Source organism: Trichoderma ghanense (assembly GCF_004382785.1).
Source record: "Trichoderma ghanense strain CCMA-1212 chromosome Unknown scaffold_4, whole genome shotgun sequence".
Classification (NCBI taxonomy): domain Eukaryota; kingdom Fungi; phylum Ascomycota; class Sordariomycetes; order Hypocreales; family Hypocreaceae; genus Trichoderma; species Trichoderma ghanense.
In genome coordinates, this window is record NW_027395667.1 from 1,610,895 (window position 1) to 1,623,517 (window position 12,623).

At 52.8% G+C, this 12,623-nt stretch overlaps 3 protein-coding genes across 3 annotated transcripts; all 3 read left to right on the forward strand.

The window, feature by feature from the left end:
* Nucleotides 1–3,373: 3,373 nt before the first annotated feature.
* On the forward strand, nt 3,374–3,901 carry CCMA1212_004699 (uncharacterized protein; the record flags this gene model as incomplete). The annotated part of the gene is made up of 3 exons (XM_073701994.1): nt 3,374–3,426; nt 3,515–3,699; nt 3,774–3,901. The coding sequence occupies 3 exons, from the start codon at nt 3,374–3,376 to the stop codon at nt 3,899–3,901; spliced, it is 366 nt and encodes a 121-aa protein (XP_073559675.1).
* A 1,603-nt stretch (nt 3,902–5,504) lies between these two features.
* CCMA1212_004700 (uncharacterized protein) lies at nt 5,505–5,863 on the forward strand (the record flags this gene model as incomplete). The annotated part of the gene is made up of 2 exons (XM_073701995.1): nt 5,505–5,509; nt 5,596–5,863. The coding sequence occupies 2 exons, from the start codon at nt 5,505–5,507 to the stop codon at nt 5,861–5,863; spliced, it is 273 nt and encodes a 90-aa protein (XP_073559668.1).
* Nucleotides 5,864–9,151: 3,288 nt separating this feature from the next.
* CCMA1212_004701 (Sexual differentiation process protein isp4) lies at nt 9,152–11,960 on the forward strand (the record flags this gene model as incomplete). Its single annotated transcript, XM_073701996.1, has 5 exons — nt 9,152–9,156; nt 9,348–9,624; nt 9,706–9,863; nt 9,920–11,449; nt 11,525–11,960. The coding sequence occupies 5 exons, from the start codon at nt 9,152–9,154 to the stop codon at nt 11,958–11,960; spliced, it is 2,406 nt and encodes an 801-aa protein (XP_073559667.1).
* Between the last annotated feature and the right edge of the window lie 663 nt (nt 11,961–12,623).

Below are 12,623 nucleotides of genomic sequence, written 5' to 3' on the forward strand. Positions count from 1 at the left end.
TCTCGGTTTCGGCGCTCGTATCGATTTCGAGAGTCTAGAGCAAGGAGCAAGTTGAAAGCTATAGCTGGCAGATACAAAAGGGTACTGGTATGCAAACGCCCACGCCAGAAAAGATGAAGAGAAAGAACAAGAAAGAGGGCACAATCAGAAAAGGTATGTTAGCCGGCTGGGGCAAGACAAGATACTAGAGGCGCTAATCGTTCTTTGTCTTCCGCAGGTGCCTCTCATGCGATGGCTGATGCTGCTATCAAGACACGGCTGGAATAGCGGAAGGGAAAGAGAGAGATGGGAGGTCGAGGGCAAAAGAGTAAAGCGGCAAGATGTCTCAGCAGGCCCATACCAAGCCGAGATGACAACCCCAGCGCCGCTCTCCGGTTGGCAGACGTTGGCGCCGCCGGGTGAATCAACAGGGTCGCACAGGCACCCGCTTGAAGCCCGCGCAGATGCCGCTGCTGCTTGTGCTGCTTTTCTTGTCCTTGTATGCTGCTTCTGCTTCGTGGCGTGCGTGTGCTCGTCGTATGTGAGGCTCAAAGCAAGCTGCGTTACCGAGCAAGTAGGAGATCGTCGTGTCTCGCCTCGAGGGTTCGGACAGGCGCGTGTGTTCAGTTCGTGGATTCGAAGTCGTGTCTCGAACCGGGCGATGTGTCTCTGCGTGTGCGAGGGTCGTTGGGTCTCAACAACGTCAGCAACGATGACAACAAACCATTGATTAGCCGCCAGCTGGTCAAGGAATGGATGGCTTTGGCCTATTCGTCTGAGGAGCAACAGAAACTGGGAATCTGAAAAGAAAAACAACAGAATTTCAATATCCCTGCTGGCTTCGCTTGCACCCTCCGACAGCCCTGGCCCGAGTCTCGAATGTCGCACAAGCTCAGGCACAAGACGAAGGGGGAAAAGGGAGCGACTGTTGGTCGGTAGAGGCAGAAGAAAAAGGAGCGTCGACGCTTCTGTTGCTGTGTGTCTTTTTTTCCCGCCCGTCAGCGTTGGACCCCCGATTCGACAGGAAAAGCGTTGGAAGAAACACCGCGTGCAGTGGTTTGAGACGACCGGGACCCCGAGCGGAGTTGGGCGTCACACCGGCAAAATAATCCCGGCCACAACACAAGACGGAGGGTGTCAAGCTGTTTGACTACTACTGGTGCTTTGATTAACGCCCGGTCCCTGCAGTAATCATGTTCGTATAAGGACTAGGCAGGAATAGTAGCAGCAACCAGAGGTGATGGTGTGACTACATATATTCGCAATATGGCCTCCTCGTCACCTTCTTCCTTCACGTCTTTCATCAAAACTACTACTACTACTACTACTACTCTACTACTACTACTACTACTACTACTACTACTACTACTACAGTACCTCTGCAACAACTATCAAACTATCACCGGCTCATTGTGACCTGGCAACTCCTGGAGAGGCCGTCCGCATGACAGCCCGCCGCTGACCGGGGTCGCAGCCCAATCGATTTCATCTGGTGCCTCTCGGTGCCCTTGGGTCATTCCCTTGGCGTCGCATCAAGGCCCTCTCAGGCTCGTGACTGGTGTTTCTGTGCTCCGCATTCTGAGCGCTGTTGAAAATAATCCCGGCACTTCGAAGTCCCAATTGCTTGTCCCCTCTCCATAGAAGCCGTTTTCCTTGTCTCGTATGCACGATGCCGATCCCCCAATCCCCCATCCTTCAAGTCCCTTAAAACGGCCAAGTTCGCTGGAGTTTTTTTTTGTTCTCTTCTCTCAACGTAGCCACCGGCTCACTCGGGTGAAGAGAGGGGAAGCACACCTTCTGAAGCTCTGGTCCCTGCAGTTCTCCAGTTTGGTTGAGCCCAACGGTCTGTAGTAATACAACAGCAAGGTCTGCTGTAGGACAACACGAGGACCCGGTGTGTTGGGGCCAATCCAGCAGTTCCAATAATAGCCATTAATACAGTATATCACTTCTTAGGGTCGATTCTTCGACATATCGTCACCAACGCTGAGGATCACAGTCTTTGCTCGCAGGTACAGGTAGCCCATTCAAACAATATTCGAAGCCGAGGAGATTGAATCGAACATTTCACATCACATTCATGCGGGGCCCACCACTCCTCCTCCGTGGCACTTTATTGAAACTCGGCACATGATCCCCGAGTTTCACTTTGATTCTGCTTGTGTCCCAGTATCTCTATCCTTTCACCCTCCTGGAAACAACCACAAAAGAGTCTACAATTGAATCGCAAAGCCCGCATTATGCAGCTTCAATTTCCTCAGCGTCACAATATGGAGCGATTTGCTCTGTTGTGATCCACATCGTCGCGGTCTTAGCTCAGCTGGGAGAGCGTCAGACTGAAGTACCTCCAAACTTCAATCTCCAATTAATTATCTGAAGGTCGTGTGTTCAAGCCACACAGATCGCAACTTTCTTTTTTTTGCGTCGATGCAGCTGTTCGCTGGAAGAAGTGACCAAGTGTTTCTGGGTATAGGTACAGTTACGGCCCGTGTGCTGCTCCCCAACGTTTGGATGCAACGCATTACCTTTTACTTGTGTGATCATGCCATCCAGACGAATGTGTGATCAAGATAGCAGCATATCATGAAGCACGGCCGAATAAGTAGCAAGGAGACGATATTTTGTACATGAGATTCTAGCAAGCATACTTGTACCGATGCAGCAGAGTTTACGACCGCCACGCTCAACGTAAATCACAGCCTTTCCACCCGCACATTATAGGGTATGACACCGAAACTTGTGTGCAACAAAAAGCCTACCTACCATAAGGCATTCAGCCACCGAGACCCAGAACCATTGTGAAGACAGCATTGCATCATTCTTTCGAGCAGAATCCTTCTGACTTTATTCGGGTTCAGCAACGTCATCGAATCAACAGTTACCAAGCAGCCTTCCATATCAGTCACATGCTTGGCTCTCTTTCCTTCCCTTAGTTTCTCGCGAGTTTAATTTCCGTGCCTCAGGCCTGCAACGGAGATCTGACGTACGGCCTTGCCAATCTCTGCATTCGCTCCTCCTTGCCGTCTCTAACCATCAAGAAGTTGATCGTCCTGACAACTCGACATCTCCTCCATATGCCTCTCCATTGTTGAACACCCCCAAAGCGTGAACAAGAGGCTCATTTTCTTTCGACATGATTGTGCCAGCTTAGCTGCACTTATATAAGCAGCCTCCGCTTCACCGCCTTCCTACCTTGGAAGCTCTAGCACGCCGATCCAAAATTCCATGACGCCTGCTCTTTGGCTGCAAAACTACTTGACGCAAGAGCTCCTGTCCCCAGGTGCGTAAATTTGAAGCTGTCGGAACAGAAATCGAAAAGACAACTGTACCAGCATATCATCGTCCCAGCCGGCCCAGCTTGCTCATTTCAGCCTCTCAAACAACAACTTGCAAAATGCCTCCCAAGAAACCCATCAACTGGGGACTGTGGATCAAGGTCCTGGTGGGGTGAGTAGCACTTTGACTCGACTCGACTCTCCCACAAGTCGATGATGGGCACAAGGCATTGTCGCTAATCGCCATGTCTTCACCACAGCGGATCAATCATCAGCATTGGCGGGCCAGCACTGACTTTCTGGCTGGTGCCAACTGAGGAGGAGCTGAGGTCCAGGTACAATCCTGAGCTGCTCAAGAGGAGCCTGGAGGGCAGAGAGGAGAGGCAGCAAGAGTTTGACCAGTTCGTCACGCGGCTCAAGGAGTACTCCAAATCTGATAAACCAAGTTTGTCCATCGCATCTTCCCCAGATGATTGTCCATCCTTGTCCACGAAGGCGGAGACTAACGCCCTGAATCAGTTTGGGCAGTCATGAAAGAAGAAGAAGAAAGGCAGAAGAAAGCAGGCCTGGAAGCAGCAAGGCTACAGCAACAGGAGGCAGCAGCCCGGAGAGAAGAGATGCGCCGACAAGCTGGCCTCGAAAAATAAAAAAGACTGATGCGGCAGCTCTGAACAAGTTCGCTGTCGCCCACACCGCTTCTGTGTACAGTACAAGGAGGCAGCTTGTATAATACGTTTGTTTGCTTGCCGTCGACTTTGGCTCTCTGCCGGATTCATGCAAGGCTGCTTACGATAAGAGGGTTTCGCGTCGTCAATATCGAAATGGAAAAAAAAAAATGGGAAGAAAGAGAAAACATGTGCCGCCACATGGAGGAAGAGATAGGCAGCTAATTGGGTCTCTCTTCGAGCTGCGACTCACACGTGGCGACGGAAACTGCCTGGACTCCAGGCCATGGAGAGGTACGGGGTTGGTGGCGAAATGGGCCCGGTTCAGGGAACTGGTTCTCACCCTCGTTACGATTAGCATGGGCTGAGTCGTTGGTTGCAGCCCTCAGCAATCAATGTCAACATTGTCAGCAACGTCGACTATCCCTGATATGGTGTCCAAAGGATACATCGCTGATCACGAGCGCGTGATATTCCTGAGTGATGTGAAGGATTACAGGGCTGACACGCATTCGCCCTTCAAGCTTATCTACGGCTGATTTTTTCGCTGCTGAATTGTCTTCAACTCTATCACGTTTACGCTGAGAAACATTGATCACAAGAGTTTGCTCAAGGTACGGGGCGGGAACCCCGACGCAGAGATCAATACAACGACAAAGGACAGAGCCAGGATGGAATCGAGACGACAAGACTACTCATCCCGATAAGAGCTGCATGTCTTGAAGTCAGACGCACCGACTATTGGACAGCACACACACAAGCAAGCAGCCGGGCTGGCCGAACATTCGTGGCGAGTGCTCAATGTTGGCCGAGTTATTGCCTGTACGCTAGAGACCGACCGATCTTGGCAGTGACAAAAGTCCGTTCATTGTGCTCCATCAGCTTGGTCAAGGAGTCTCATGTCACCGTGTCTCCGTTGGCCCATGCTGCCTCGGTGGGTGACGGATGACGGATGCCCCGTCACACCAACGCCGGGTCGGGTTACGGGGGTTCCATGCGCATTATCTGGGGTCTTGCCTTGCTTCAGCTGTACATGGAGACTCATGACTGGCCATGTCGGTCGTCTGACGAAGAGCCCCAAAGACTGAGACCAGGGCCAGATTTCCTCCAACATCTATCGAGGCCCATTCATCACTTCGTATCAGTGTGGCGACGGCTCCTCGTCCGATCTCTGGGCTCAGACTACAGTACATGTACTTAGTACTTCGAGCGAATGTCTGTATTGCCACAAGCAACGCAGGTACGAGCAAACAGTCGACCTACAGTGATACGGCCACAGCGCTTAGAGTCCGGTGATGGAGGCTCGTTACTCAGGAGCCATGATCGCTCCCACAGAATGCCTCGCCATTGCGTTCCCCGCGAAACATCAGATCTACCTTTTTGCAATTCTACAGCTTCCCACTCGTCACTGAAGCTAGACAATGGCCGGAGCTTTTCCACCATTCGGCTCAAAGAGCCCTAGTCATACAACATCAGCAGCACATACGAAGAAACCATGACACTATATCCTTCCACCAAACAAATCATCACACGCAGATTCTACGATGGCTTCCTCCGTATAACCAACGGATGGCCCATTTCAAGAATGGGGTATGTTGTTTGTGAACCACACCCTTGATGCGATTATTCTGACATGGCTCTCACCATGCCTCGGATCAATCAGAAGGATTGGGCAGGTATCAGCCGCGCCGTCTCGGCGGATATTTTGCGAGGGACGTCCCAGATCACTTGGTGACTTGTGCGCAGTCGGGCTACGCAAAAGGCCCTCTTGCTGCAAACAAACACGACGCGCCGCTGCGTACGAAGTACTCGTACTACGCTTGCCAGGTAGCTCCATGGCTGAAGACGGATGTCGGTGTCAAAGGATCCCCAGTGGCGGCACGACGAGCACCGGGCCTCTCCGAACATCGTCCTCACATGATGAAGCTCATTCTCGGACAATGAAGCACAGCTCAAGGCTGTTCTTGCTAGCAGCTGCCGACTCACCTTGCGGAGCACAGGGGCCAGCTAGGATGGCGTCTGTAGCTGTGTTGATGACAGCCTTGATGTGCATTTATAGTTATTACTACGGGATACTACCGTGTGTAGTATTACTCACTACGACGTACAAGGCACGACCAGGACATGCCTACAAGAGCAAGATGTTGCATTAGGAGATGAGAGCAGAAGAGATGACGCGGGAGAATAAGATCTCTGCCCGTTGCTGTCCACACTCACGCTTCGAGAACCCTCCCCCGCATGCCGCTCTCTCGATCTTCACACAAGCCGACTTGACGGAGCAACTGCGTCAAGGATGGCTGGCGGCAGAGCACTCTGCAGTCTTCCTTCATTCAGTCAGCCTCTTTGGTATCAACTTGAACGACTACTGGATTGATCTGTCAGCTCTGCTATATGGTGTTCAATTGCACGCGACAACCGGCGACAGAGGCGTACTCTTTCGGCATGTGGCTCCAGACGCAGTAGCGCCATCTGGCCGAGCAAAAGTGCATCTAAAAACGGTTGCTATTGCATGGGTCCTCATCCTCGTCTAGTTTTCAGCCACCTCGGCCCTAGTCTAGCCGTCCCTCCATGCAGGCGATGCGGGGACAGCTTGATAGGTGCCGGAGCATTTGAGAGAAAAGAAGTGCTAAGACGAGGGCAATGCCGCGGGTGTTCCCCATACCGGCACGAAGTACAATACCCATTGGAAGTCGCTCAGGCGGAACAGAGAGTGTGGCTGCTCGGTGACGATGGAACATTTCTCTGCGAGGATCCGAGAATGCCACCATGTGCTGAGCTTATACATCCAATATCGATGGAAAGCGACGGGAAACGGCTGCTCGATGCTCACTCGCTGACATGGCTTGTGACGAGAGTACTCTGCGCTTTGAGATAACGGGAGACTTGTCGGGGCTTTGCATTCCTGTGCGCAACTATGTCGTCAGCTAAAGATAACGGAAAAAGTGATTCGAAGGCTGAACCAACAGCAACCAATATGCGGAGGGCGAGGACCTTTTGGGCGAGGAGAGAGGGGAAGAAGAGGAGGGTGAACAACGCCGGCCGCCGCCCGATGCTATCAGCAACGAAAGAGACAACTCGCTGTTCCTGGACGATACCTTAGCATATTACTCCACGATTTCAGCATCCTCGTACACAGTACTTCGTACTGTACGACCTACTGCTTCGTATAGCAGGCGGTACATTTACGTCCATGTACTTCATATGGTCCCAGCTCTCTTCTCTATTCATCCACATCCTTTCGATATAGTCTACCAAGCATCAGGTAGGCATTGATGGATATACTCTCGGCACTTTTTGCCGCCTATTGCATATAGATTACTGTCTATGGGCGTATCGGTGTTGGTACTACGGAGCCGGTGTTGTTCGCATCAGTGACGGACTTCAACAGTACACTGTACCTGCAGCGGTACCTGCCGAAGGATTTACAGTACGCATTTAAGCACGAGATACGGAGGACGATTCAAGCGTTGAACACATGGCTACCAGCAAGGCCAGAACCAGCAGGCTGTGTGATGACATAGCACGCTGTCATCCTAGCAAGGAAAACGCGAGCGAGTGTACAAGTATGTGAGAAGTGGAAAACAGGCTCGGCCCAACCATGCTCGCCTCGTCTGGATCCCTCTCCCAGCTGCGGAGCCATGGCTTTTCCAATGATGGCGCTGTCTCAAGCTCACCCGCCTGCTGATAAGAACATGCGATTTCTGCGAATACCGCTTGTCGATGCGGCCGATTAGTCTTCGCTGAGCCGCGGAGTAGGCAGTACGTCCTCTAGCAGACGAAGCGTTGAGGATTTGTTTTATTTCCCTCCAGAACGCTGGCAGTCTTTGTTACCAATTTGAGGTTATCAAGTACTACTGAATGAATCAAGTCTGTGGCTGCACGAATAAGGAACAAGGCCCTGCGGCAGGTGATGGTTTCCGGACTCCCCTGGTAAATTGCTCATGGATGGCCGACGATAAGGCACCGTACTTGGTACCGCTTGGCAACAACCTTGAGGCCTATACCACCTATACCCGGCTTATTGGGCCTCTCCTGGGGTAAAGGGTAAAAGTGCCACTCGGACCATCCGTTACGGGCATCATTGAAAACCCACCACTTCTCAAGCCTGTGGTGGGCGGACCCTTGCCCTCGGCTGGTTCGTGTTTGTGCAGTATGTTCACTTCGCCCTTCCTTACTCCTTTCCTTTCCCATGTGTTTGACTTGCAGCTTGTTCAGCCCTGACACCCGTCATTCTAGGCTGGAGAGAAACCGCTATTGGCCACTAGACAAGAAGAGATCTATCCACTAGCCGAGGAACCAAGGGCGCCAGAGGCGAGGCTTGACCTGTCCAGCCAACGCTGGCCGTTGCGCCGCTCAAAAGGGCCTTTGTGGTTGAGGGTAGAGGACCTTTTGACAAGAAGCTGGAACGGCGAATGGCCACCCAGTAGGCATCCGAGCGACGGACACCCCACAGGAAATAGCTCGCTGATATGCAAGCGGCCACCCCCTGGTCGCATGGCGCGGCACCAATGAGGGTGATTGTGGGCGGTTTCCGTGCCGTGGGAGAGCAGGACCGCATCAGGCAGGTGGGCACACTCTGTCCCGAGCCGCAAACGTATCGTTGCGAGTCGGAGCATTTGTGCTTCTAAACCGAGGGACCATCGCCACATTGTCTCACAACGGAGGGACCTTTTGGAGAGGGCGAGCCTTGGCAATGGGCCTCTCGTGTGCTCACCGTGCACGGCTAAACCCAGCACTAGAGCTTATCGAGACCGAAGCGGGCTGATGGAACGACCAATGTCTACCGAGTTCACCAACAGTACCACCATGTCCTCTGCCTCTCCCGGGGAGACTCTCGCAAACTCGCGCGTTATCCTGGCACCTATACAATCATGGTCAAATCGCCTTGAGGGCCTGTCGCCCCCATTCTCCAGACCCCAGTCAGGCATCCCTTGCCTAATGGTGGACTAGCCCCCGAGGCCCTAGTTCGAGAGGTTGGCCGCCACCATCTTTGTTAGGCGCGCTCTCCATTTGCAAAGGGTCCCTCCGGACAAGGCGACCTCTGGTGACGAGCGGCAGATCGGGGAAAAATACCAGAGAAGGAAGATACAGCCACAAGTGTAGATGGCTTGTATGCCCGGCAAGGGGACGAAACGGGAGCATCAGAATGCATCCCAAGGCCATTGGGTCAAGCCACCAACCGTCCCCGCAGCCAGTTACTAGCACCCATATCAGCAAGACACAGCACAGACAATGGTGTTGTTGCAACCTTGGAAGGCGATCATAGCCGGATAGTGGTGGTGGTGGTGGTGGTAGTAGTATAAACACCCCGAGTTTCTCCCCTCGCTGTTCGAAGCTCCCTCCTTTTCTCTTCAAGGCCCATCAGCTCTTCTCGTTTTCAGCTGCTGCTCAAAGGCGATCGCCACACTTGACTGGAGTGGTAACACAGCACAGCATCCAAGATGGGCTTCAAGTTTGGCAAGAGTGACGCTCGCGTCGAGACCGAGGCCGTGTCCTCTGGTGCCGACGTCCTCCCCGGGGAGTCTCAAAATGTCGAGTCTGAGCTCCGCAACTTCAGGAAGCAGCATCGATGGGATCCCTTCCTCGACATCGACAAACTCGACAACATTGACGAGGCCTTGGCCTCGGGCAATGTCGAGAAGGAGGCGGCCATTGACGAGTCACTCATCCAGGAGGACTCTCCCTACCCGGAAGTCCGCGCTTCGGTATGGCTCTCCATGACACCCTTTGCACAGCATTTCTGTCGACTTTTTGCCGGTTGACTGACTGACGTGACGTGAATTCAGGTACCCCCTACAGATGAGGATATGCCGGTCGACACCATCCGAGCTTGGGTTATTGGCGCCGTCATGTGCACAATCGTGGCCGCCTGCAACATCTTGCTCACCCTTCGCCGTGCTCCCATCACCATCACGTCTACTGTCGTGCAGTTGGTTTCTTACCCGTACGTTGCTGTCCTAGTCTAAGCGTGAGCAACAATTCCTGACCGGCGCTGTACAGTATTGGTTGCTTCTGGGCCCGCGTCATGCCCAACTACACGTTCACTCTTTTCGGCCACAAGTTTGAGCTCAACCCCGGCCCCTTCAACGTCAAGGAGCACACCATCATCACCATGATGACGGCTGCCGGAACGGCTGCTTCCTATGCCATCGACATCCTGCTGGCCCAGGAGATCTTCTACAGCCAGAAGCTCGGCTGGGGCTTCCAGATTCTCCTCATCCTGTCCACTCAAGCCATGGGCTTCGGTGTCGCTGGCGTCGCTCGACGATTCCTCGTCTGGCCCTCATCCATGGTCTGGCCCGCTGTGCTCATCACCACCACCGTCATGTACTCTCTGCACGACCACTCAGCCGCTGACCCCGCCATGACTAACGGCTGGAAGATTGGTCGATATAGCTTCTTCCTCCTTGTCGCCGCTGGTACCTTTTGCTGGGAATGGATTCCTCAAGTCATTGCTCAGTTCCTTCAGCTCTTCATGTTTCCAGTGTGGTGTGCCCCAAATAACGTCGTTGTCAATCAAATCTTCGGAGGCAATACTGGACTTGGTTTATTGCCCATCTCCTTTGATTGGTCAATCATCTCGGGGTTCCTGCTCTCTCCTCTCCAGACTCCGGCTTTTGCCATTGCCAACGTTGCGGCCGGCATCTTCGTGATGCTCCTCGGAATCATTGGCCTTGCCTATGCTGGCCCCGAGTTTTACCGCTATCTACCCCTGAGTGCCAACCAAAACTTTGACCACTACGCCCAGCCCTACAACACGAGCCGCATCCTCAACCCCGACTATACCGTCAATTTGACGGCCTATAGGGAGTATTCCCCTATTCTGCTGGGCCCTGCCTTTTCGCTGTCCTACGGCATGGGCTTTGCCGGCCTCATCTCGACCATTACCCACATTGTCCTGTTTTATGGCCCTGATGTGTGGCGTCGATCTGTCGACTCACGATCTGAGGAACCTGATATTCACATGAAGCTCATGAGGAAGTATCGTGAAACACCTGAGTGGTGGTTCATAATCATCTTCGTTGGTTCGTTTGGACTCGGCATGGCTGCTTCGTTGGCATGGCCAACGCATCTTCCTGCTTGGGCTTTCATTCTGTGTATTCTCATTGGTCTCTTCTTCTTTATCCCCGTGGGCATGGTTCAAGCCATTACCAACCAGCAAACTGGTCTCAACATCATCACGGAGATGATCTTCGGCTATATGCTTCCGGGCCGCCCCGTTGCCATGATGCTGTTCAAGTCCTGGGGTTACATGATGACCTACAACGGTCTCACCTATGTGTCTGACATGAAAGTCGGTCACTACATGAAGATCCCTCCCCGCAGCATGTTTGGCGCCCAGGCGTTTGCCGTCATCTGGCTCTCTATTGTGCAGATTGCGGCCTACAACTTCTTGCTCGGCAACATCGATGGCATTTGCACCCCCGATCAGCCTCAGGGTCTTACTTGCCCTAACGCTCGTACCTTTTACAACGCCAGTGTGATCTGGGGTGTGATTGGTCCCAAGCTGGTGTTTGGTGCTGGTCAATTGTAAGTGTCTTGGTTTAAATCCTCGAAAACGGTGTTCAACAAAAGGAGAAATATGGGCTGACTGTTTGACCCCAGGTACTCTTGGACCAACTGGTTCTGGTTGATTGGCTTCCTGTGCCCCTTTGTCCAGTGGCTCCTCGCCCGGCGCTACCCTCGCTCCATGCTCCGCTACGTGGTCTTCCCTGCGCTGTTTGGAGCTGCCGGCATGATTCCCCCGGCGACGACCTGGTATCTCGCCCAGTGGTGCATTGTCGGCCTCATCTTCAACTGGTGGGTTCGACGACGCTGGCTCGGCTGGTGGACTCAGTACAACTATGTGCTGTCTGGTGCTCTCGACATCGGGACTGCTCTGTGCACCGTCCTTGTCGGGTTGAGCCTGGGCCTGGGCAATGCCACCTTCCCCGACTGGTGGGGAAACACTGTGATCAACAACAACCTGGATGCCGAGGGCGCTGCCGTCTTGAGGGTTGCGCCAACCACTGGTCCTGGGATTGGTCCGACTAGCTGGTAAAGCGGGTAGGGGAAAATGGTGGATGAGTATTGCAACAGGAGGAGATGTTTGTTGTGCAGAAACGAGAAAGTCCTTTTATGTTATGAGATGATGAAAACCCTCCCCTTTTCTATGAATACTATAGCACGTCGAACGGAAGTGTCAAACTGAATGATATACCCGACATCTCTCTTTCAGACAGTATTCATCCGCACCTGGTTTTGTCCCCGCTGTGACTGTAGAGTGCACGACAATTTGGGTATGCTTGATTTGTACTGCGTTACTGAAATTGAAACGAGGCATAAAAGGCAACTGTTTCCTCATATCTCTACGTTTGTGCTCGCAGCCTGCATGTCTTTTCGTATCAAGAGCTTTGTTGCGCAGCTCTTGCTTAGCTCAGCTGCAGTAGGTCCGTGAAGCAACGAATTAGCGTGGCCTGTAACATCTGCGGCCAGAATTCACAGGACACATCTCATGAGAGTGGTCAAGTTTGATTCAATATTTTGTATAGACAAACCAGCCAGTCCAGGCAATTATTCAGAGAGAGTATGGCGGTACTACTTCAATTGCAGCTGCAACAGCTCAGCGTGCCTAAAAAGTAGGTAGGTATGTATCTCGCAGGATGAGGAATGAGGGCATCCATTGCGACAGCGGTCGGCGAAACAGATATTCCGCGGCGCGCAG